We start from the raw sequence: 26,950 nt of genomic DNA on the forward strand, positions 1-26,950 counted from the left end.
TGTAAAATATGGCCGCCACAACATCTGTGCCACAGTTCTTGCTGTTTAGTAATATGCTGTAACAGCATGGAGCTGGCATTAAAGCTAAGCTTTATTATCAAGCAGATCACTCCATCTCTTTGGTTTCATTTAAAAAAAATGCTTTTAGCTTTTGGGGCTGATATCATGTCTAATACATGTAACTGTTTCCTAGACCTAATTTACCCTGCAGTAAAGGAGAAAGATATCTGATGACCAAGCAGAAAGGCAGGAAAAAACAGCAAGGGCAAGAAAAGCCACCCGACACCCCAAATTCCCAGGGACCAGGAACGGGCAGAATTTTCTATGACAATATCAGGGGCACTAAGAATTCTCACTTATATCCTGAGAAAATTTCTATGAAGTATATGTCATTTACTGATTCCTACAAGATATTAAAATAGCTTACTTTTACTTAGCTACCATCCCTAACTCTCCCCATCACAAGAAAAGATGATCAGCAGCAGTACTTTCCTGATGTCACCACGTCATCCTAATTCAGCATTGCCCTAGGAAATCCTAAACTAATTTTGCTAGGATGGATACAGGGATGTTTGCATCTGATTTACTCTCTCTGTTTTTCTTTGAAGTCCTGGTATCTTTAAAACATTCTCCAAGTAGGCAGAACATCAATTTATGCACTTTAAAAAATCCAATTTATGCAGGTTAAAAATTGTCAAAATAGTCTAACCATATTTCTCCAACAGAATTTCTAACCATGGAGCACACACACACAAGTGCTAAACGTAAAAGCATCCTATCACTTCAATACACTCCGTGGCTTGGATTGGCTCCCGCTCAGTGAGCAGGGAGAACTTAAATCTCTTTATCACAAGAGGCAGATCTTGATTCTGAAACAATACAGCATGTTGTTTTCACTGCTGTGATATTCTGACTGTTTTGTTGAGCCATTTCTCGAGGGTACAAGTACAAAGTTTTAAATCTTATTCCTCTGGAGGGAAGAAAGGAATTAAATCATATTCAGGAAGTCTTCACTGTAAAATATACTCTAAAATAAAAGACCTATCACTTGTTTCTAGAGGTTAAATATATAGAAAATGAAGAATAATTTTATTTATTCTGGTTGTAGGATACTGCTTCTATTTATTGTGGCAACCGGGCTTCAACCTGGTATGGTGGCAATCTACATGAAGCAAACTATTAATAGGGCACTTTGTGTATTAGAAACTGGACACAAGTGGGTTTGATACCTGGTAAGTGTTTTATTCAAAGAAAATGCCAGGCCTGGTAGGTAATTGAAAGCATCAGACTTCAAAGCCCTAACACAAAATGAGAGAACTGGCCTATACCCTTTCCCCAGGGAAACATAGCCGAATGCCTGCTGGGATAACTTCCAAAATGAATAGGTAGCTAGGCTGCCTTAAAAAAAAAGTTAATCAAGCCATAAGTGAGATGTCCTGACAGCATGGCACTGGTCAGAAAAAAAAAAGCTTGTCAAACTGACATGCTTTTAGGTAGATTCACAAGACTGACCAGCCGCGATTACCCATCATTGCTGCTTTTCTCCATTAGATTTCAGCAATTATTGGGACTTTTTTTTTGTGCTATCATTTGCTCAAGTACTATATTTCTCAGGGAAGTTCAGAAATCCTGGACATTTCTCCTATATTCCAGGGAGCACACATATATTTATGAAGACCAAGCTCATTATTACTGCAGAATAATGCAGGCAAAATATGATTGGAGTCTTTAATTGACAGAAGCCTACACCAGATGGCTGAAATGCCACTTTCATTTCAGGAAGAAAGGAAGCCTTCACAGAGAAGAGGAAGCCTGGAATTGCAAGGTAAGATCATTCTTAATTATCAGTCCCAGGGAATGTGTGGCCACCATCATGTTTATACAATTAGAATGCAAATTTCAAACCAAGGCATTCAAATACAGAGTCCACGGTTAATAGTGTAATACAAATGGCAGTGGGTTAAAGTGTCTAGGAAGGAGAGCTAGACCCAGTTAATCAAAAGCATTTCAGCATTAAGATGAATCTTGGGCTCTCAGTTTAGAATGAATCAATCCTCAAATTTGGCAAGCAATAATTAATTCCAGCAGTGTATCACTCATCTGTGTAGTGGCTGCTCCTCAAATAGAGATCTTATAAAACTCTCCCTGGTGAAATCAGCAAAGCCATCAGACACAGCCATATGCTCAAAGCTCAGAAAGGATTGGTCATGAGACAGTTGTCTATGAATTGAGATGTTAACTGCCCAACCCAATTTTAGTACACTAGGTTCAGAGCCACAGGCTTGTTTCAACTATTACCATCACGGCAGACATAAACAAACGAACAAACTAAACCAAACCCACTCATCTTCACACATTTAAACTGACTCCTTTTTCTGTTTTCCTTCATTTTTGACTTGGTACTTGACTTGTTCTCTCATATTCAGGGATAGTATCTACTGAGGCCCACAGAAAGATATGGTGGTGGAGAAAGAAGCTCCCACACTGGCAAGGTAAACAGGCGCGAACTGGATTACTCCGGCATGCTCCACTGAGGCAGGACTCACAACTAATCTGATTATATGAATATTATGAGTCACTAAGCATCTTTCTGAAGCAATTACCAAGTCTTCACACATAAAAGAGGGCATTTTTTTTTAGTGCTGGGCTAATCTGTGAAGTGTTTAGCTTCAAAGCAAAAGTTGAGAGAGACAGAAAGACAGAAAGATGGACACAGAGACAGACAGAGACAGACAAACAAAACAGATACACAGAGACAAAGAACACAGAGAGAGAGAGAGAGGGGGGGGTAGAGAGAGAGAAGACTGGAGTAGACTTATGCCATAACAACATTTCTTTTGCTTTTTTCTTTTTCTGTTTATAATGAGCTTTAGAGGATATTTTTACTCTTTTCAGTACACTGAAACTATTTCTGAATAGAATATAGTATTTGCTCGTAAGGTCTATTTTTGGGTTTATGACTGAGTGCCTACTAAGAACGATGCACTGTTCTCTCTCAGCCATGGTGCTGCCCAGTGAGACCTACAGTGCTCAGATGTTAATCAGAGCACCTCCCTCGAGGGTTAGCAACCCAGGATTCAAGAAGAGAGAACCATGGCTGTGTACGAGATCATCTCTAGCTTACTTAGTCTGCTGCAGTTGGCTTACTATCATCTTCCGTTTTGATACAAAGCAAGCCAAGAGCATATTTATGTAAAAAATAGGACAGAAAGACCACAGCGATGCTGAATGATGACTCTAGGCAGAACTGAATGGAAATGGTAGGGATACTTCTAAGTAACGAAGTGGAGCACGGGGACTACAAATTCAAGTTCTAGCTCAAATCCCACACCTGCCACTTTAAAGGGAAAGAGTGACGATACAGTGCTTTCCCACTTTAAATTTCCATTTGCTGAACCCCTGGGAAGATAGTGTCTGTAGGACTGATGACTGTACTCAGGTTGGCAGAGACGTCAAGACCAAACTGCTAACATAACCAATGTGGACTGTTCTTAGCCTTTCACTAGCTTTGTTTTGGACTTGCTTTCCCTGAATTCTGCCACTCAGAACCTCTCTCAGTCCCTCGCCTGGCCATGTTTCTACCCACCATAAAGTCATATTTTCTGGTCACTAACTCTTCTGCTCAACATACTCATATGCTCTCTCACCCCTTCAGTCCCTAGAATGGAAACTCCTTGAGCAGGGCTGTGCCTGCTTCTATGGTCCCAGGTGTGGACACAGTGCTTGACACATAATGAGAAATGTAACAAATCTTAATTGTTGTCATGATACTATGTATTAGGTCTTGAGAAGGAGATTCTGAAAATTAATCTTTGATCTAGGGGATCACCAGAAAGTGGCAGGATTTTGATGAATTTATGATTGCAATCAAATTGTGACTATAATGAACAACATTCTTTGTTTACTCAAAAAAATCTGCAAAATCTAACTCCAGACTCATCCTGAACCCTAACCATCCCCCAGGCATCCTGCATTCACTGGCCATTGTCTTCAAATCCGTCCCTCCGTGGGTACCCTCCTTGTGCTTCTCTGCAACAGCCCAGGTATTAGTATTCAAGTTTGATCACCTGCTTGCAAATCCAGTGGCTAAATACATATTTTAATTGAGCCCAGGAGTGTTGACTTGCAGACACAGTGGAGAAAAAAAATCACTAGAAAAATGGCAAGTGGAAGCAGCCTTTTACCTTTGAATGGAATATGACACTTACAAAATATCAATAACAATTTCCTATTGGGGAAAAGCCTGAGGCAAGAATAACCTGCTTAGGTTTTTAAGCAGTAACTTGACAAAAAATTAATGTTTCTTCTTCTGTAGAAAATAAAGCTGCCATAGGAAGCCAGGAAAGTAACTTTAACTGGATGAAATATAACACAAGTAGCTTTTTGTGATTTTGATACAAGAATCATCATTAGCCAATGAAAGTCGTCTGATGCCCAAAACAAGGTTAACATGGTCTGAATGATTAAAATGGGCAAACAAAAATCAGTAAGGAATAGAAAGAACAGAGTGAATGAAAAGGTACTTTCGAAACAATATCAAACTAGTTACGGACTAAGATTTATAATCTCTATTGTATAGGACAAAATATTGACAAATCTTTATCCTGGACTACCTAAAGCAATCGACACACTGTGAAACACTCTTCACATTAATCTCACTGTTATACATTTTGTCTATATTCACACAAATAATGAACCCTCTCTATTTCTTTTTGTCTTATTTACCTTTCTCATTGCTGGGATAAAACATCCAACACCCAACTTTAAAGGAGGAAAGGTTTATTTAGCTCACAGTTTGTAGAGGTTTCAGTCCATAATCAGCTGGCTCCAAGGCAGGGTGGCCTGGCAGAGAGGAAACAGTCCTTGGCAGGCAGAAGGTAGCAAAGTGAGCAAGGGATGACCCAACTCTTTCTATTCCGTTTATCTTACTCAGGGTCCTTAGGGTGGGTAACTCACACCCTTCATCCTAGGGCATTGCACCAGGAATCAATTCCAGTGTTACATACTCTAGATCCCGCCAACTTTGAAAATCCCCACCTATGACTATGTGAGGTTTCGAGAGGACATCTAGACATGAGCCATAACACTTTTTATGTAGGGTACTTCTATATTTTCACATATAATGTCTTTGCTGTGGGAATGTTATTTGTAGTTCAGGACAACAATAAGAGCAAATATTTACTAAGCAGTTATTCTAGCTGTTTGCAACAGCTTTAGATTTATAATCTTCCCTAATCATTAGAAATATCTTGTGACATAGGCATGCTGTTTGTCCCTGTTTTATAGAGGAGGACACTGAAGCTTGGCAAACTGAAGTAGGTTGTCCAAGGTCACAAGGTGAGTCAGTGGCTTTGCTGGTACACCAACTCAGGCAGTTTAAACTCTAAGCTCTGGATTCTGCCATCGTTGTCCTCTCCTTCCTCATTATTAAGTGGGCCTAATAGTTCAGTTCATTCTAGAAATATTTCAAATAAATAGAATAAGACTTTTGGGGGGTCTCTGGAGGCTCCACAGGAAGCCCAAATATGGCCCTTTCATAGATCATTAAGTCTTTTATGAGCATTTTCTCATGCAAACATTTTCTTAATAATCTACCATTATTTTTAAAATTCCAAGGCCTTGCTGTAGCATGTCATTAAAATTTGGTGGATTTTCAATTATTTAAAAATAAACCTCACCAACCTTCTTAATCTTTCTAGTGGGTTTCCTATTGCTTGTTTTGGTACGACGTAATTATCACACTAAAAAAAATGAATAAATAAAAAAAAACTACTTACACAGAAGCAAGGAAGAAAAAACAAAACAAATGGAAAACACAAACACAGGCATGTTTGTTGTTTCATATTGAGGGTTATTTAGCTTGGATAATAAATCATTACAATGAATGTCAACACTGCACAGAGGAAAGGGAATAGTTAGTTGCATATGCTAATGGAAGACGTGCATTACTAATGAGGAAGAGAATGAACAATGCTAGCCACATGCTAGTTATCTCTGCACATCAGAAGACAACCGTGTTCACACTGAGCATACGCCCGCTGTATGACACTGTAGGCAAATATTCACTTGTCAGCAGCCATAGCTCCCATACTCCATCCAAGACCCAAGAGTTTAAAAATAAAGCTGTCCTTGTCATGCACCAAGACAACAAGCCCGAGCACATCTGTCATGGAAGGAATTCAGACTTCACCCCATCCGAGAATGGCCTACTGGTGTCAAGAACATCAGAGTTCAAACTGCAATGAATAAAAATATTACCCATAAATAAAGCCTGCGATGTTTTTCTCAGAAACATGTCTAAGATCCCTAGATTCTCTCCCATTCTACTGTCACAAGCCTACCACTGTTTTCTGTTTGTGGAGTGTGTGTGTGTGCATGGGTATATGTGGTGCTGGGGGCTGGGAGCAGAGCTTGGCAGATGCTAGCTAAGTCTTCTACCACTGGGCTACACTTTTACCTTCCCCACTGTCTTAATCCTGAACTACAGCCACTCACCTGCTCTATGTCACTATTCTTTTGTCTCCTTTATATCTAGCATAAAATACAGTAATTTATAGGTTTTTTTCTAGGACCAGCCAAATAGCTCAGTGGATTAAAGTATCTCCTTAGGCAGATGCAGGGGCCGGGGTTCGATTCCCTGGCTGCCCTACTTGTCCTGCCCCTGGGGCATGCTGAGACAGTGATTAAGACTGGGTGTGGTGGCGCATGCCTATAATCCCAGCTCTTGGGAGGCTGAACACAGGCAGATCACTAGGAGCCAGATCTACATAGTGAGACCTTATACTAAAATAGAAAAAAAAAAAAAAAAAAACAGTTTGTTTTCCAAAAATCTTTTATTTATTTATGTATTTATTTATTTATTTGGTACGGGGTCTCACTACGCAGCTCAGACTTATAGTGATCCTCCTGTTTTCAGCCTCCCCAGTGCTGGAATTACAGGTGTGCACCACCATGCCTGTTTTTTTTTTTCCCCCATAATTTTATTGAGAAACAAATAACAATGAGACAGTTTCAAATCAAATGGGTAGGACAGTTTCAATAATTAACACATTGCATACTCTCTTCCTAGCAGTTATTTGCTGTACAAGATGCAGACATGATGTCCTATTTACGAACACTATCAGAACAAATCCCTCTATTCATTAAGAGAATGTAACTATATATCTATCCTAACCATTTTGAATACACAGATACAAAATGGACATTCATCTGTATCCCTTTTTTTGTTTAGTTCCGTCATTTGAATATTATAGGTGTGTTAACTCAGCAAAATATTCTAAAAGAGTCCAGTAGTCCATAATAGTATTGGGTCTTCCACTTGACTGGCAATATCAGAAATTGTTGACCTGATTCCCCCACAGTTCAACATAACAGTGTGGCTTTACTTCTTATACTTCGTTTTTATACTTTTCTGCTGGATGGTTAAGACCAAGATAAAGCAGGACCTATGCAACCAGAGATGTAGCTTTTGGATCTGATAAGGTCAGTGAAATCCACTCAGGATTTATCCTGAGATCCTGTACCTCATATTGTAGAACCTTTGTCAGTGTTGCCCTGTGGATGAGGCATTGCTTGGCCAATGTGCTCTCTGTGAAAACCTGAGAGAATGTTTTCTCTCCATGTGACTCTCCTTAGGCACACTTTACATCCTTGATCACTTTCCTCTTTGGCCCCATAATCTCCTTGATCAGAAAATTTGGGACACTACTGAGTTACATGATGTTACAGTACAAGTTCTCATATGTCCTGAGTCTTAATTGACCTTGGAAGGCTAGGGCCAAAATGTTGGCTTTCCTTGCAGCCCTCCTTTTTCTCTAACTTTGGTCTGCAAACTTAGGTTGTTAACCCTCCAGAAGAGAACCATGCCCAGTTTTGGTGCTGGCACAGCACTCCAAGGGGTGGGGCCAGCACAATTTGTGGTACCAGGGATTGAATCTGGGTTCTCCTGCTTACCAGGCAGGTGCTTAGACTGCCGAACTATCTCCCCAGCCTTAAAATTTCTTAATTGTGTTAAACTATAACAACACAACACTTCTTATCATTTTTAGGTGTATAGTTTAGTAGCTTTGAGTACATCTACCCTACTCTAAAACCATCATTACCATCCATCTTTAGAAAATTTTCTTTTTTCCAAACCAAAACTTCATTCCATTAAACAATAACTCTCCACTGCATCTTCTCCTGGCAATCATGCTACTTAATACATTTGGCTACCTAAGGTACCTTGTAGAAATGTAACCACATTTGTCCTTTTGTATCTGGTCTCCTTGCCTTTGCATAGAATCTTCAAGGAGCACCCGAGTTGTTGCACTTAAAGACTGAATCTCTCTGCTCTATGTACACGCCACCATTTGTTTAACTAGGCATCTACTGATGGGCACTTGGGTGGCTTTCCACATTTTAGTAAATGAGAATACTTGCTGCTACAAACACGGAGGTACAAATACCTAAGTTCTTGCTTTCAATCCTTATGTATATAACTAGAAGTAGAAGTGAGGCCATAGCATAGCTCTGTTTAATTTTTTGAGGAATTGTTTTTCTCAGAATGGTTACCATTTTACATTCTCACCAGCTATGCACAGTGCTCCAATCTCTCCATCCTAACATTTTTTATTTCTTACTATAAATATTGTGATAATAGGCATCCAAATGGATGTGAAAATATACTTTGGAGCAGGCATACATCCTTCTGTGGCTTTTAACTGCACTTAGAATGAAATAATCTTGGCATGGCTATGCAGCCCTGTAAGATCTGTTCTCTGAGGAAGCTACTTAATTCTGCCCTGTCCCACTTTGTCCCTTTGTTTTGGTTAGGCATGCTCACCTCATTTTCATTCTTGAAACATGACAGATTCTTTCCCAGTTTCTGATCTTTGAGCATATTAATCGGCATGAAAGTTCTTTCCCTTCTATTTGCAAACCTGGCTTGGGCTCCTCTGAGCTCACACCCCCACCTTTTCATGAACTGATCCTGTGCTTTCCCCTTACTTTTTTTTTTTTTGGCAGAACCGGGGATTGAACTCAGACCCTTGTGCTTGCCGAGGAAGCATTTATTCCACTGAGCCATCTCCCTCCCCTTACTTTTTCTTCTCTTCTCGTCCTACTCTTTTCTCACATAGCAGTCACATAAACGTGCAATGGTAATTGTTCTGCTTATTCATTGATTTTACTGCTTCTCTTCATGTCTAGATGGAACTTTTATTACCGAAGAGCTCCGATCCTTTTGTTCAATGGGACAACAGAGTTTGCTTTATTCAAGCAAAAGCCCCAACACACAGTAGGACCTCAGTAAATACCAATGAAATTTATGAGTGATTTCTAGAGAAATGCAGACCTACAAACTGTACTGCTGTTGGTAGCAGACACCACATTAGATAACCTTGCTCGGTTCTGGAAAAAGACTGGAAAGAACTCATCCTGTTCAGATATTCATCAGCCCTGGCAACAGGCACTGTGCATCTTTGGCCTGAAAAAAACCACACATCTCAATAACAATGGGATCAATTTTGACATTAACACGAATATTACCAAAGCCCAAGAGATACATTTAAATTCACCGAGCTCTGCAGAAGATAATATAAAAGCTCTAACTTGCTCTCTAGAAACTAGAAACTTTCATTTATGGCTTCCCAGCTCTTGCTAATCCTGCCCATTAGGCCAAAATATTGCATTTTACACAGGATGCGAGATCATACAAGAGACTGATGTAATACTTAGGCACAAAACCAGCTGGCAGATTTAGCACTGAAATCCCCTTTATTCGGAAGGCACAAATCAAGCTCATGATGCTTTTTCTGACAGATTCCTGCATGTTCCTCATTATGGATAGATGAAAGAAGACAACTCCGCATTCTGGGGCACAGCCCTTACCCCCTGCATTTGCATACCCAGTCATTTGTAAACGGAAAGAAACACATACACACATTTGCCCAGAGGTAAATGTTTACTCAGAAAGGTGACTTGTGACATTGACAATCATGTCAGTTTTCCATCTGCATATTTTAAGGTAATGCATCCTTCCTTTAAGTGCTTTCAGTTCAGCCTCTTGGTTTCCTTTTTTCAATGAGCACAGTGACACCTGGACCTCCAGGTCTTGATTTGAATAACTTTCTGAGAGAAGTGAAAAATACAATAAGCTTCTCATCAGCCCAAGGACAGGCACTGGGCTTCCCAAAAAGCCAATGCTGAGATTGTAGTCTTTTCATCTTCTGTACCCTACCAGGCTTGACTAGCTCAGGGCTGAAGGGCTCACCCTGGCTGCAGCTGGGGAGAACTCCTTCTCTACAATGTGCTGGATCCCCGGAGGTCTCTCTGGAACATTTACTCAGGTAGCTGAGCGGTTCATCAGCATAGCAATTTGCCCAGTCAGCTCCATCCGTCAGAGCAGAGAAGTGTGGCTGGCGAGAGAGCCTCATGGGAGAGCTCCCCGTGGGCAGGTGGGGAAGGCACATTCATCCAGAGATCATAAATATGCATCTTGGCCCTGCTCTTCTCTGCATGCTGGTGATAGACTAGAGCCTGTAAAGAGTCGATCCTCAGCACTGGCCACAGTTGCCGAGTATTTCAGTTCTTCCACCTAAGAACGTGCTCTATTTCTATCCAAGTGGACAGGCAAATTTACCAGGTGAGCTGCAAGGACTGTCTGCTGTCTAAATGGAGAACAGGCACCCTTCCTAGCTTCTGCCCCACTAAGCTTACATACAAATCATATTCATTAGAAGTCTTTTTCTTGAGACACTGTTATCTTGCCAGGTGGAGACCGACAAGGAGTAAGACAGGATCTTGCTCCTTGGAGAGCTGACAATCTAGTCAATTTAAATTAAATTGCTAAGTTAATTTAAATAGGATATAAGAAGCACTATGATGGAAAAACAGATGGTGCCATGAGAGCTGGGAAAGGAACCTTACTTAACTGTGGGTGGCGTGGGGAAGGAGGGTGAGTCGCTGGAAATTCCTCAGGAGAAGTAAAATCTGGACCAATGCATGAAGGACAGATAGCAACACACAGCTTCAAGTCAGGGTCTTAGAGATGACAGGAGGACTTCAGGGTCTCTCAAACTTAGCTGAGAGAGGAATTTTTTCTTTTTACCATGGCTGGAATGTTGAGAATGTTCCAGCATCTCCTTGGCTAAAGACACCTACACTAAGAAGCCAAACAAAGACCTGGAACATAGACCCTTAGCAAGAGAAGCTTGGAAATTCTGACTTGTATTGATTGGACACCTCCAAGGGAAGAATGCTGGGATTAGCAACATGGTGCTTATCAGTTGTTCAATGACTTCTTTGTCAGGCTAGAGTGAGAGTGTACGTGAGAGAGAGAGACAGAGAGAGAGAGAGAGAGAGAGAGAGAGAGAGAGAGAGAGAGACAGAGAGAGATGCTCACTGTAAATTGGTGCTTGTCAAGCTCAACAAGTAGGAGAGCCAAGGGAAGGTTTAATTAAACAGACAATTAAAAGTGGGGGGAAGTTCAGTCTACATGGCAGAAAAATTCTAGGCATCAAAACAAAGTCTTATACAGGGCTGGGGAGTTCAATCCCAGGGCCTGCTGAGCTGGCCCCACCCCTAGGGCATGCTGAGATGGCAAATGAGACTGGGTGAGGTGGCGTGCGCCTTTAATCCCAGCACTTGGGAGGCTCTAAACAGGAGAATCACTACAAGTCTGGTCTAGCAGTGAGACTCTGAACACCCTGTAGACCCTTCCCTAAAATACAGAAAACAAAAAACAAAAAACAAAGTCTCAAAAGTTACAAGTACTCACTGCCTCTTATTTATTTACTCCAGGCCTGTGTGGCAATGAAGTTAGCAAATTCCTGTCCACCTTGGGCTAGTGAAGTGCTGATGAGCCTTTTATAACTTTCTTTCTTTCCTTTTTTTTTTTTTTTTGGTGGAACTAGGGATTGAACTCAGGCCCTTGCACTTGCCAGGGAAGTGCTTATTCTACTGAGCCATATCCCCAGCCCCAGCCAGCTCCACATCCCCTAGAACTTTCAACGATGTAAATAACCTGCTGCAGCTCATATGCCATAGGTTCACCACCAGTGGGCTAGAGTAGGGCTTTGGTTATTGGTAGAGGCTGGGCAGTGAAAGGCAGTGTGCTTGCATAAGGCATCTTTTGTCTTTCCTTTTACTTTTCTATTCCTCACCTCACCAGACACATTATAATAATAATAACACAATCTCCCTTCAGCATGTGGTGCCTCAGTAGCTCAGCTGGTTGCCGTGCTTGGGGACATTTGACATTTGCTGATTGCTTGGAAGCTTGAGGCTACAATTTCAAACTCTCACCATAAAGAATCTAATGCAAAGAGCAAAATGACTTAGACTTGTGAATTGGGAAACGCTTGCTGGTAAAAGTTGTGTTTTCTATAGTCCATATAGGTAAATGTAAAAAGAAGATCACGCCAAACAGGATAGAGCACAAACCAATGTGCTCCAAATAGACTTTTGAAGAGATCTTTTAGAGCTTTCACTTGCTATGATCAGTTTTTACCTAAGCAGTGAGGCTTGCATGGGCTGCCTTTGACAACAGAACCAGAATAGACTGCTTTGTGACTTGGAGTGCCAATTTTGAATAGAGTATGCATTAGAGCCCCAGTCCTGGTTTCTGGAATTACTCAGCAGGGAGAAACAGGCCAAAGAGAAAGTGTGAGCATGGAATTTATAAACTGGATAATCAGTGATAATGGAAAAGGAATGAAGGAAAGGGAAAATAAAACAATCCCTGACAGTTCAATTGGATTCTGGTGAAGTATTTTCTTGCATGGCAGGCATTCCTGAGCTCGAAAGACAGCTGCTTTTAGAGGGTAAGATGTAGAGGGCTTATAGTAATTCTTGTGGTAACAACTGTAGGAGGAATTCTGATTGCCTTGCAACCTCTATGTAAACTTAATGAAGCATTTTTAGTTGGATGTTTTTAAAACTGGGTCAAAGAAAGGGGAAAAACACCCTGAATGCTGATGTTACTTTATAACAGATTGAGTATGTTGTGGCAGGAAATGTACAAAAGGCTTTGCCTAAGCACAGAAGTGAACCAGCACAGCAAAACCATTCTGAGGAACACAGATCGATAGCAGGAAACTGGCTCCAGTGGGCTCTGCCTCCTGACCCTACCGTCATCTTGTGGCACTCAGGCACTGCGCTCTGGAGCACATGCTCCAGTCTCACGCGGTTCTCACATAGGCAAAACAGGTAGTCGAAGAAGAGAAAAAAGGAGGAAAGCATCTTTCGGAAAATGACTGGCTCACAAAAGTATTGTGTGTTCTTCTTGATTCAAACGCAATTTCTTTTAGCTGGCAAAGAAATTCTGATGGTTTATATGCACGAAAAACAGACTAGGCACAGGTAAGTTCTCACACATCTAGAAGTGAGACAAATACATCTGAAGCTGTGCAAGAGGGGATCTTTTCTCTTCCAAAAGAGCTGGGCATGTTCTTAGCCCTTCTGGAGAAGATCTCAGCTGAGGATTGCAGGCACATGCACGATTGTGTTTGTCTGTGCATGTGTGTTCCTGTGTGTGTGTGTGTGTGTGTGTGTGTGTGCACGCATGCACAAAAAAGCAGAAATCAATCACTTTGATTCCTGTCCAAAAGCCACCTGAGAATCAGTAACACCATGTTCCTGGGCCAGAGTGCAGGTCAGGAGTGTTTCTGCACCTTTGCCTTTCTTGTAGCTGTGGCCTCTCAGCTTTCTGGAAGCATTCACATGATTCAAAGTTGAAAGGGCCAGCCAAATAGCTCAACGGGTTAAAGTGCCTGCAAGCAGGAGCAGGGGCCAGGGGTTCAATTCCCAGGCTTGCTGTGCCGGCCCTGCCCCTGGGGTGCACTAAGATGGCAATTGAGACAGGGCGTGGTGTCACATGCTTGTAATTCCAGTTCTTGGGAGGCTGTAAACAGGCCGGTCACTATGAGTCTGATCTAGTAGTGAGACCCTGCACACCCTGTAGACCCTTCCCTAAAATGAAAACAATGGAAAAAAAAAAGTTGCTAAGACCTATCCATTGGGCTTCACTGTTTGGTGTGGCCTCTCGGGCACTATTTCTGTGTCATTGCCTCTGACCCACTGGATGCATGACATTGTTAGCTGTGTCCATGGCTGGCAGTGAGCCTGGAGTGCTGCTTAGTACCTTGTGGTGCTAAGTGGGAAATTTGTGTCCTCAGGGCTGGGGGATGGGTTGTGGTCCTACTCATTTCACAGATGCTCCTCAGTCCACGGTGTGCAAAGCCACTTGTGGCACGGGGTTAGTGTCATCAATTGATGGTTCTAATTTTCTGTTTTCAGTTCCTTAGTGAGCTAAAATTAAACACTGACCAGCTGAAAAGCTATTTTTGCACTGATGTTGACATTTTCACAGCATATGATTTTTGTGTATGAACTTGCCTGGTATAGCCCATGTTTCTCCAAGTGGAAGAGAGAGTACTGGGTTTTTTTGTGGAGTTGAGGGATTTTTTAAAGTGGCTTATTTTTGAGATACCTCTGTATTTTTTTACTGTAGGTTTTTTTGTTGTTGTTGTTGTTGTGTTGTGGTTGTTTAGTTTTATTTATTTTTTGAAACAGGGTCTTACTATGTAGTTTAATCTGGCCTTGAACTCATTATGTAGCCTAATCTGACCTTGAACTCATGGCAATTCTCCTGTTTCAGCTTCTTGAGTACTGGGATTATAGGCGATATGCCCCCATGCCTGGCTTTATTCATTCATTCTGCAAAAATAGAGAGCTTACTATGTCCTGGGACCTGTTATGAGCTCCTCACATTTATCAGTAACCAACAGAGACTGAGGTTCCCCTGGGGTCAGTGGGGGGAAGCCAACAGACAATAACATGATAAATAGGTACGCAGCATGTCGGCCCTGCCTAAATACCTACACATATACACACTGAGATGCACACAGAGATGAGGAAAATAAAAAGAAACAGCAAGTCAAGGATGAAAAGCGAGGAAGATAGATGGAAGAGAGAAAGGTTCCATATAGCATGGCCATGGTAGGGTGCATTCATCAGCCACCCTGGACATTTGGGCCACTGATGCCTCAATGGGTCAGCAACAGTGAGTGCACGTGGACACTGAAGTGCACACAGAGCACAGGAAGGCAGCTGCAGGGCCGAACCCAGTCTCCAGGATCCACTCTACTCCACACAAGGGATGGCTGCCTCAAGTCAGGTGGCTCAGAGCTCTTGGGTCAATTACCATCTGGGCCAATAATTGAGATTCAAATTAAAGCAAAAGAGCAAACAAGGAGAAAGGAAACAAGAACAAGAAGCGTGAGTTCTCTGCAGCTATGTGTCAGGACCAAAGATCTTCTCTCAGGGACTACTCACAGTGCACTGTGCCTTCTCTCCTGTGTTCCCGGGCCCTCCAACGGTGTATTAAAGACATAAAGTAATATCAGAGAGTTGTCACTGTCTTGAACAACAAAAGACGGGATGACTTAATTTCTCTCTCTTCCACAGTCATGTCACAGTCTCCTATTTAATGATAGGAGAAAGGGAACTGGACTTCATCACAACTTCCTGTACCCTTGGGAGGATAAAATACGCCATCCAGAGAGGCAATGTGGGATGAGCAGACAGTGCGTTCTCTCAGCATAAGTCCGTTTAGGACTTTTGCTCCTGTCTCCAGACGCCCACGACCACCTCCCAGGAGGGTACAGCTTATGTGGAACTGTGGCTGAAGAAGTTCAGGGAACACCCCAGGCAAGGTTTTATTTCTGAATATCCATCAGCTATGCAAAAGGAAAAATAAACATTTGAGAAACAAGAACTATTCCTTACAAAAGAACACTATACTTTATTTCATACTCTGGAATTCGAAAGTACAGTCTCCAGGTGCGTGCTTGTCAGCACCTGGGTAAGCTAGGCCTTGCATCAGCCTTGCAGGAACATCCAGCCCCTGGCTCTGTCTTTCAGCAGTAGATTCATAGCGCAACAAATTCCACAGCCTCCTCCCGGTCAGTCAGCCGGGAACTGGACACTCACACGGCCGGGAAGGAGCTGACTCACCTCCCTCCCAGGCAGCTAACAGCTCCTCGGCACATCCAGTCTTGTCCACCACAGGGCCGTTCACATTCCTGTCCCATCCATCCTCACACCTCCGTGACTCACAGCCCTACTCACCCGTGCCTTCTCACTTCCCTAGCGACCTTCAGGGTTCCTGGGAACAGAGTTTTTTATCCTCAAGAAATTTTATGGCAGTATGCAGGGCTCGGGAAAATCTGCAAATGTTTCCACTTATAGAATCATAGTCCTAATAAATGTCCCCATGTATAGAGTGTGAGTTCTAACGAACAGCAAATGCTAATAAAAGCTAACATTTATGGAGCACTTAGCATGTGCTGGGTACTTACGAACATTTAATATTCAACACTTATATGTGCCAAGTTCTTTGAATTGATATCATTTAATCTTTGCAGCAGCTTTATTGGTGTGAAAGAGGATATTCAGATCCACAGAGGTTAAGCAACTCATCAGCTAAGTAACACCTAGTAAGTGGTAGAAATGGGATTTGAACCCAAGACTTTCCATATGCTTCTAACAGCTGTATGTCATTGCTATGGACAACGGAATACACTAAGTATTTATAAATTCATTATATATTTATGCCTGGTATTAAGTTATCCATAGTGAATGTGATATAGCAGAAGACTCACAGTGTACTGGTCAGATGACAGCAACTACCTGGGCTATGGGTTTTTTGCCAGTCACTGTTTATCAGTGAAGAGCCTAGCACAAAATCAGATGGTACCCAAACCAGGTAATACAAAGAGCAGAATAAGGGTATTATTTAAACAGCAGAGATAGTTAAGGATAATCACAAGGGATGATGTGAGACTGGAGGGTTAGAAAATGTGTGGAGTTATTAGCATTTCTGACCTTCAAGGCTCAGCTAGTGATGGGAAAGAGCTAACCCGGGATGCCAAAGCAAAGAAGCAGCTGGTCCTGAGCATCCCTTCCTCCTAAACCTTTGTCTCCTCCTGACTTCTGATCTCTCCCCACCAAGGCAGCCCAGCTGGAAAGGAGAGGAGAAAGGCACCGAGGGCCACAGCTGTTAGGTGGAGCGCAGTGTCTTGAAGGTTTGAGAGGGAAATGAAGGACAAACAGGAACTATGTGGCACAGTCGCTACCATGGTAAACTGGGGCAAATCTCAACCTCCCTGGGACTCAATTTCTTCATCATTATAATGAGACAATTAGACCACATGCAATTTACACTGCCTTCCAGCTCTGACATTTTAAAGTTTTATGAATCTACCCTCCATCTATTTCCCGAGAGATCTTTAGAATAACTTCAAAAAAATAAGTGTGAAAGACACTCCCCACAACACGAGCTCCAGTGGTATTCTGTGTCTCTTCTGCACAGAGCCTTGAATACAAGGGGGCAGAGGATGGCTGGGATAGGAGGGCATTTGCCTCTTCTAGAAAGTAACCAGAGATCTGTTAGATAGTCTAAGAAAATGGCTTGAGAATATGAACACTGTCCCATAAGAAAATTACTGTCATGCAAAAGTCTTTGATCTCTTTGTCATGCAAGAAAAAAAAAAGGTACTGAAAAAGGTGCATATTGCTGAGTGTTTGTAGAAAAACAACATAGATGCTAATGCTCTGTGTGCTCTTGGGTGGTTTCTGCTGCGACCATTCAGCCCCACCCCAGCTTTCTCTCAGAGAGCCAGTGGCGGAGTGCTGGTCACTGGATGTGGCTGTTTAGCAACATGGCCTTGACCAGGGGAAAGCTGGAGGCAGGAGAGTTAAGGGGAAAGTGTACCTTCCTGAATCACATGAAGCTCATCAAGCGGGCTTTACCATGGCTCCTAGCTCGTTTTCGTGGCTGACTCATGAGAGATCTCTAAGCTTGTCCAAACAGAAAAAGACGCAAGCTCTTGGTGAGAGCATTTGTCCTTGATAGTTTCTGGGGACATATTTACTTATCCCCAAAGACTGAGATAGCTGAAGTGTGGTGTTGTCAAGATTGCTGGGATTGTTGCAAGGTGTGTTGGGATTCTCCCTTGACTCCTTATATCCTTTCTGCTTAAATAAATGTCAATGAAGTTGTACTGCTATACCATCATCCCTTTGTTTTCCAGAGACTCAGGGAAGAAAATGTTAACCCCTTAACAGACTTACCAGTTTTCTCTGCAATGAGAAGAAAACCCCAGAGTATCTCAAGGCTTTTACGCCTAGGAAGTGATCAAAGTGTGTGTGTGTGGATGTGATACATATAGTAGAGAAAAGTTGGGGGTTACGAAGAGGAAGGGCATCTAGGGTTGAATTACTTTATACCATAACTATGTCTAATATATATCTCCTCCCAACCATGTCAACCATGTTTTGGAAATATTAAATGGAAAACTCCAGAAATAGTCAGTCCATAAGTTTTGTGTCCTTCTGCATAGAGTGGTGAAATCTGGCACCATGTTGCCTTTTCCTGTTTCCTTTAGGAGTCATGCCCTTGTCCAGTATGTCTACTCTGTATATATTTCCTACCCAATAGCCACTGGGTCACTCTTTTGTTTATCAGATTTACTGTCTTGGTATTGTAATCCAGGTATCTGTATTCAAATAACCCTTATTTGACTTAATCATGGCCCCAAAGGGCAAGAGTAGAGAAACTGCTATATTATACCTTTTTTATTTTATTACTAGTTATTGTTGTTCACCTTTTACTATGCCCAATTTTATAAACTATTAATTTATAATTGAACCTCATCATGAATATGCATTCATAAGTACAAACAGTATGCACAGGGCTTGGTACCATCTCTGGGCTCAGCATTCACAGGAAGTCTTGGAACATACGCATCCCTTGCAGATAAGAAAGGGCTATTGGGCATACATGTAACATAGATAATGAAGAAGTAGCAACCTATGTTTAGGTAGCTGTGCCTGTGCCTCTTGCAGTTTATATGCATACCAAAGCAAAAGCTTTAGACATGGAAAGAGTTGAAATACCATTGTATCTACTTAATAACCAAATGACCTTGGATGAATCCCTGCTTTAGTTGCCTCCTTCTAGAAAACGGAGTTAACAACAACAGTAACACCTACTTCCCAGACTGATAACATGAGCCAATGAGATCAACTAGATGATGCAGGTAAAAGTACTTGGTACCGCGGAAGCTTCTGTAAAATGCGAGGAATTATTATTCCACCTAAATGGAGGTGACAGCAGCATGCCATGTGAGGGCGAATGCCACACCTCAAGATCTGTCAATACACCTAGCCACCTGCAGCAGAAGACACCAGGAGTTTCTTTAAAAAAATCTTAAAACTCTGCTTTGAAAAGCATCCTAAGTATCATATCCAAAGAACAAGAATAATCTATGCTTTAGAGAAAAGCTGGTGAGTAGAATGGCTCGTTTTCCCTCTTCCTTTTTATCTATTTAAAAAATGTCTTAACAGAGAGCTACAATGAAGGATAAAGCCAATCACACGTTTCCATTAGTACACAGAACTACCACAGATAGGTCTCTGGGGGATGGAAGAAGTGACAGATGCAGACGGGGTAACTAAACCAAGTACTTTGGCAACAGACACAGGATGCTTGACTTAACAGATGTTTACAGTTAATAAATCCCATTTTATATCCATTTTCACAGAATATTTTTCTGCTAATATACCTGGCAGCCCTCATAAAGGAAGCAGAATTCAGCTCACATCCTGAGAGGAATTAGAAACAACACTCGGGGAGAATAATTCACTATTGCTGCAAGAGGACCACAATGCAAAATCAAACAGCTTCACTGCCAAGTGCCCCCTCTTTCCCAGACACCTGCTGAAGGGTTAAAGTAAATATTCCTTCTACTCTGACAAATTGGAGGGGTCCTTGCAGGCCCCATCTGCAAGCACATGCATCATCCTTACCCAGGGACTCCATCACAACCTTCCCATGGAGAGAACTCACAGACTGAGGTGACCCCCGGAAGAGATGCCATAAGAGACAGCCTGGCTTGCATTCACTGGTGCCAGCCATGCTAATGACCAGGAGAGAGTGGCTCCCCATCAGCGTGAGCTGGGAGAGGAGATGCTCTTCCTTCTGCACTCCTGTCTAACTATGAAAATCTCTAACAGTCCCAGTCCGACACAGCTGAGGCCTTCTCCAGCTGGGAAGGAAAAACATAATAGACAAAATCTGCTCTCCCCCTCCTCCCTTTCTGCTCCCTTCCCTGTAGACAGGCTCAGCATGAGGTTCCTGAGGAATTAGTTGCAGGAGGACGCCTCCCCCGCTGGCAGCCAAATGCCAGCAGCACGTCCTGTCCATGTAATGTGTCTGACATTTCTGCATCTCTCTAGGTTAACATTGTTTGACACAGACTTTCCGAAATATCTCTTTAAAAAGGTTTGTATGTGTATGTGTGCGTGCATGATTTCTGTTGCCTCATGGCATCATTATATATGTTTAATTTTTTAAAAAGAATTATTGTCTTAGTTGCTGACACATCTCTGCTTTGGCATTTCCACTTAGGCAGAAGTAATTGGTTTCAGAAGGCTGAAAACCCTTATTTGAAACCAGGCACACATTCCTGTTGATGGGCGCCATAAAAGGTTCAAATATCTCCCCTCAAGTAAAACAAGTCTTAAACTCCAGAAGGAACAGATGAGATTGACAGGATGGTGTACTTACATTTTACCTACCTGTTGTCAAATTATTTTAAAGCACATGTCTATGGAATGGGGTCAGTTTTCCTTCCTGGTCAGTTACCTTTAGATAGATCTGATCAAGTCTGAAAGGGAGTCTTCCTTCCTTTCTGGACCAGGAATGTTTTACATTTCTCATTGTGTTTTATAAAGTGCGAAGGATTAAGCCTAGATCCCTTCCAAGCATCGCCCGAGGTGCAGTCTGTGGAGGGAAGAGGGATGAAGAGCTATCCCCTCTGACTGAAAGGAGATTCTGGGTATAACCAGGAACAGTTTAACACTGCCAAGTCCCCTGTCTTTTTTGGGGTGGCTTTGTGATTTTTTTTTTAAATCAATGCTATATCATGGCTGCTAAAGTGGATGGCACTGACACGGCAAACAAAGAAAATTTTACTACACATCAACATGCCCCGACCTCAGATGCGATGGGAAGGGTAGGCAGAAGGGTTACTGGGCACAGAGTCAATAGCAGGAGTCAGGCCGTACCTGCAGGAAGACACCTCTGCATGTGTTATGAGGCACTGCAGAAACTGCGTATGTCAGACACCACAGATTGCCTCACTGTGGGTGAGCTCTTCAGAGACAGCCCAGGAAGCCTATCTTCAGCATCTCTGAGTAATACTCATCTAGCGGCAATATGGCGGGGGGAGGTGGGGAGGCCTGTGCACTCCAGGATTAGATTGCAGCGGTCTCATCTTGGTCACTTATCAATGGGGCGCTCTCAGGCAAGCAGCGTAAACACACCGTGCCTCAGTCTCTTTATCTGTCATCCAGGAATGAGTGTGGAAGCTACCTCTAAGGGCTGTTATGAGGACTGAGTTAACACACATAAAACCACTTGAATCATTGCCTTTAACAATAAAAAATATTAATATCCATCTTCTGTCTGAGTTCTCCCCACACAAGGGAGACTAGGTCCCGTTCTATTTTGGGCTACATGCTGTTGTCAAAAATTTTTTCTCCACATGGAACCCAAATGAAGCTCCCTGCGATTTCCATCGATTTACCTCAGGCCTATTAGGAAACACAGAGCTAGGGCGAGCTTCATTTCTCTTCTTCTGACAGAGCTTCACCATCTCTGACACAGCTGGGAAACATTCCTAAGTCCTCTGAAGAGCAAACCTCCCCCGCCTGGAGCAACTTTTCCTTATATGGAACATTTCCCAACGTTTTATTTATCCTTCCTTTCTTTTTTGGGATGCATTTAGATTTGTCTGCATCTGAATGCACAGTTGCAACGTGAACAGAATTTCCAGGTGTGGTCTAAAAATGGGCGATTACAGGAGACTAGTTGTTGTTCGCCCAGAGATGCCATTTTTTTTTCAGTCGTAGAAACCACTAGGTACAGTCAAAATTCTTATCTGCCCATTCATCCATTTCTGTGATCCATGTATTTCTGACATACTCTTAGAGGAGTAAAGGATATTCTCATATTCTCCATCTGTCTGTCTGTCTCTCTGTCTCTTTCTCTCCCCTGACATGAGATGAAAGAGACAGTCAAAAGCCCTCTTGTGCCTAGCCCCCCTAACTAAGCACTTGCAGTACTAGGCTGAACCTTCTGCAAAAATCAGTTCCCAGCTCACCTTGGAGGGAATCTTCACCTGGAGCTAAGCTGCAGACAACCTGGGTGATCTGTCAGTGCGACCACTGGAGAGTTGAAGTGACGTACCCAACCTCGCATATATAGGTGGACCTGAAACTTAAGCCAGTTTGAAATTACAGGCCACAACAAGCCCAATGCCTTTTACATGATGAATTCCACATTTCTTTTTCTCACAATGTCAATTTCATGCCACATGGTGTCTCAAGAAAGTCCTGTGCATACAGCAATGTTCATGTACTGTACATGTCAAAAAGGTAGGAGAAAAGATTTTAAATACTTTCACCATAGAAAGGTAAATTCCACAGGAGAGAGATATGCTAAACCTGATTTAAACACTACACCAGGTACACATATATCAGAACACGACACAGTAATTTTAGGTGGGTGTGGTAGTATGCATTTGAAATTTCACTGCTCTGGCAGATGGAGGCAAGAGAATTACAAGTTAGAACCCAGCCTGGCCCACTTGGTGACTTAGCCAAGATCCTGCCTAAAAATATATTTAAGGAGGGTTGGGGATATAGTTCAATGCAAAGGCCCTGGGTTAATTGCAATATTAAATAAAAGAGTAGAATTTTTATGCTTCTATGTGTCAGTTAAAAATGTTAATTTAAATTAAAAAAAGGAGTTCCAAGAGCTATCAGAGAACTTTGGACTGTATCCCTTTTTAAAAGCAATTAATCCTAGATTTCACATACGGGCATCTTTCCCATCTTTACGCGCACAGCTATTTGGGAATCTCCCAGTGTGTTGGTTTACAGTGACAGCTGTTCTCTGGACAGGAGACTTGTCTAAACATTTTCTGGTTTTACTGACTGACAGATGACCTGGAGCAAGAAATGTGGCAATTCACTTATTCCCCTCCAAAATAAAAAGGTTTTGAAATACATCTGCTTGCTACTTGCCAGAGAAAGATAATGGAAACTTAAATATAAGATAAATATGTATATGCACAACTAAAAAACAAAAAGCAGAAGAAAACCTAGCATTAAAGTGCTTCCTAATCTGAAAGCACTTAGTCTAAAGGAAAAAGCACAAGTTCAAAACTACACCAAACAAATCTCAAGCCTCCCAATTCGCTGTGTCCCATTAGACATGCAAGAAAATATTTCTCTGATTCACTCTGCTAATGTGACCTCTCCCTCTTCTCATTTTGTCTTACTTAATTCTCACGGCACTCTCCCGTATCACAGTTTAATAATTTTGTGTACAAAAGCCCTCTCCCTCACCTGACTGTGAACTCCTAAGGGAGCACAAAGGATAACGGGCCGCTCTCTGCCACCCACGCCGTCTTACAGTGCGACTACCTCCTATTGGGCCTCTCCACGTCACTCTTGCTTTTCTCTTTATCCACACGGCAGGCAAAATGACATTTTAAAAAACAAATCTAGTCATTATCTTCCCTTCTTAAAAATCCTTTATGGATTTTTCTGTTTTTCCAAGGAGGAATCCTGTGGGTGGAGGTGCCCCTTTACCATGGCCCGGGAGACCCTTTGAGGCCTCATACTTGCCTGTATTTTAGCATCTGTTTCACTTTTCCGCGCCACAGGTCTGTCCTTTCAGGACTCCCAGTATAGCGTTTTCTCTCCCAGCTTTTCCACCCCTCTCCCACCTTTCCTGGATTACTTCCTACTAACCAAGTCACTTCTTTAGTTAAGTCATTCCGGATGTTATGTTCAAGTCAGGACAGTCCTGTGCTACATGCCACAGTGTTATCCTGCACAGTGTCTTCCAAGAATGTCCCAAAGTGTATTTCCTGACACACAGGTGAAATATGCCATAATCATACCAGGCAAAATGGTAAGTCCTGAGTTCTTAGAAATCTTTCTAAACAGCCATGCTGCTAAGAGGAGTTCTATTTCTTTCCGGAAAATAAAATGTCAGTCCAGATATATTTCTAGAGGCGAAAAAAGTTACTCTAATGCTGAATCAGCCACCTACATCATTTTTATTAAAAAAGGAAAGGAGAAAGAAAAAAAAGGAAGAAAGAGCCCCAGGCCCAAATGTGTACTTTAATGGCAGACTAGTTTCTTTGGTTAATGAGTTTAATATGCAAAAGGGCTCCCAGGAGATTAGAGAGAGGATCGATGTGGGGGTGAATTACCACTGTGTGTTTTGGAAGTCCTGTGGGCTGTCTCTGACTAACTGCCTCTAAGGTATACTGTCACCCCAGTACAATAAGTCAGGTCACCGCAAAGGCTTCACACCCAGACACTCATCTCCTTTACAGCCCACCTTATGACTTCAGAAAACCCCAGGGTCAAAAGAAGAAGACCTCTGCTGGATGCCAGCAACGATGCCCCCCGTGACTCTGTTTTGGGAATGGAGCAGGAAGGTGTGCACCCCGAGGCCAGACTCCCTGATCTGTGGTGTGACGAAAACGTTGATGCCCAGCCTGAGAGCAGCTTGCCGTGGAAGAGGAGAAACACGTGGGAACAGAGGGCTGCGCCACTGGGGTGCAGAGCGGGGCAGGGGTGGGGAGACAGAGTAGTCTCACAGTTGCTGAGTGCCAGTCCTGTGTCAGCTCCTCGGCCGTGGGCTTACGGCCAGTCCTGGTCCTGCTGCTGTCCCTTGGTTTCTTCCTTGCTTGGTTAGACTCCTATAGGCAGCCCATTAAGATGCCTCCTAGATAATGAACCAACCTGGCAATTGAATCTCTCCTTTTGTTTAAGAGTCTCCATCACTACATATTGACAAAGTCTAATACACCTGGTAAGAGCACAGGGAGATGAGGACTTTTTCCAGCGTAAGCAATTTAGTTAAAAACCAAGTTGTCAGTTCGAGAGTCCAAATTCTTTCCTAGCTCTCCTCCTTCAATAAAAAGGGAGATCTCTGTATCCTCGTAATAATATAGACAGCTTAAATGATTTGGGGAAGACATCAAAAATATTCATCCCTAAATAAAGATTTTGCATTGCTGTGAATTATCCATGGCTGATCTCAAGGTGGGTCATAGGGCTCAGCAATGAATTAAAAATATCCTTGGCCCCTTCAACCTTTATTCCGATGTGTTCACCTTATTGCTGATTGCTGTACACCATTTTTTACCCTTAACTCACCAAAGTATGAGCACAGGGATCATGTCTTATTCATTACTCTGGTCCTAACACTTTGTACTACAATACCTCATATGGTCTTTGTCCTAAATAAGGCCATGCTTTCACTTTTACCTCAATTTTTCCATTTTTATGGTAAAATTGATAATTATTCCAATGGGTATATAATGAAATTTATCTTTAAAATGCCTCTATAGATACAAAAAATATTATTTTAATGAAAAAACCCTGTAGCTTTTAGAGGTAGATTTTTAAACATCAACATATTAATTATATGTCAGAGAAAGTTAATAGAATTAGAGAAACTTTTCAATTCATTCTCTAAAATAATTTCACCAAAGTTTGCAATGCGGACAATTTTATATGCTTTCTTTACAAGTAGAGGGATTTTTTTTTTTGTAAATCTCAGGTTGATTGATGGGAATAAGTTTCTGTTCATGACCATAGGCAACTGGGAGTGAAACGGACACCTAATTCTTAGTAGGATGTGGCATGGGCTACTACATTTACAAAAAGCAAATGTGATGAGATGTGAAATTATGAAAGGTAGAATAGACTTTTATTCTGGAAATACTTGTGGGAAAAAGATCGTATAACTGCAAGTTTCTGACAAGAGGAAAGTAACAAGAATTAACCCGAGAAGCTTCCTAAGGAATTGTTCAAGGAATTGATGAAATACAAAGAGAAGGAACAGAAATAGCATCTATGTGTCACTTAAGGTGACACAGCATGGAGCTAAGAACAGGGAGATGCACAGATATATTCAGAGACATCTCAGAAGATTCCTTGTTGTTTTCTAATTCATGAAATAATCGGGAGAAAGCCAGAAGGTGCTATTAACACTCAAGACCAAATCTACAGCAAGTAGCCGAAAGAGAAAATTCAGTCCCCAGTCTCTTCCAATGGAAGGGGTGGTGTGTTTTTTCTTGAAAGAGAACAACGCCTCCACATCCTTATGATGAAGTGACCTAGGAAAATCTCATTTGGCGTTACTGAAATTTGGCAAAAGTATTCACATTTCAGCCGACTGGAAGCTTGAGGTATTACGGTCCAGAGGCATATCTTTAAGAAAGTTATAGGGGAACAAAAATAGATTCTTAGAATAGAAATAGCTCTTTCAGCATAGGTTAATGGAAGATATGTTATCACTAACCTCGGCAGGGAAAATGGAGAATTGATATATTAGGTTAGCAAGGCTTGATAGGGAAATTGCCAATTTTTATGGAAGATTTGCAGGATATTTTCAAAAGACACAGAAGGAAGGGCTTTCTGTTTATAAATGTGTCGATTTCTCTCAATCTTTCCAGTCAGGCACCAGGATATATCACTTTCCCTCTCTTCCTTTACACACTGATTTGAGAAGTGTCTTGGTTTGGTGATTTTTCATGGACTTGGTTTCCGTGCAAATGTGAGCCTCAGCTTGTCACTTTCTGACCCTAACAGACACGTAAATGTCGTTTTTCACATGACACCCTCTGGGTCTCCCTAGCAATTTGGATAATTTCAATGATTTGTCTCCATTTAATATCCATCTTTGCACAAAAATTTTAAGTTTTAAAAGGGCTCCGGATATTGTTTTTCCCATTGCTGATGTCTTCTATTTACTTGGAGCTAGGTCTTTAATAAAGATTTATGAGATATGGGAGTAAAAGTATTCACCTCAAAA

The 26,950-nt window shown here is 42.0% G+C and overlaps 1 protein-coding gene across 7 annotated transcripts in view; it reads right to left on the reverse strand.

The window, feature by feature from the left end:
* Tenm2 (teneurin transmembrane protein 2) overlaps positions 1 to 26,950 on the reverse strand; it is a 935,290-nt gene that overhangs the window by 462,294 nt on the left and 446,046 nt on the right. Inside the window, exon 1 of one of the 7 annotated variants that reach the window (XM_004637050.3) lies at positions 19,852 to 20,107. The exons of 5 other annotated variants lie outside the window; for them this stretch is intronic. In XM_004637050.3, the coding sequence (XP_004637107.1) occupies positions 19,852 to 19,990 (139 nt within the window). In that variant the 5' untranslated portion in view covers positions 19,991 to 20,107. Of the gene's footprint in view, positions 1 to 1,525; positions 1,538 to 19,851; positions 20,108 to 26,950 lie in introns of those variants that run through there. One more of the 7 variants, XM_012515976.1, reaches the window with a different exon arrangement.

This window comes from Octodon degus, unplaced genomic scaffold, assembly GCF_000260255.1.
Source record: "Octodon degus isolate 3935 unplaced genomic scaffold, OctDeg1.0 scaffold00085, whole genome shotgun sequence".
NCBI classification, from domain to species: Eukaryota; Metazoa; Chordata; class Mammalia; order Rodentia; family Octodontidae; genus Octodon; species Octodon degus.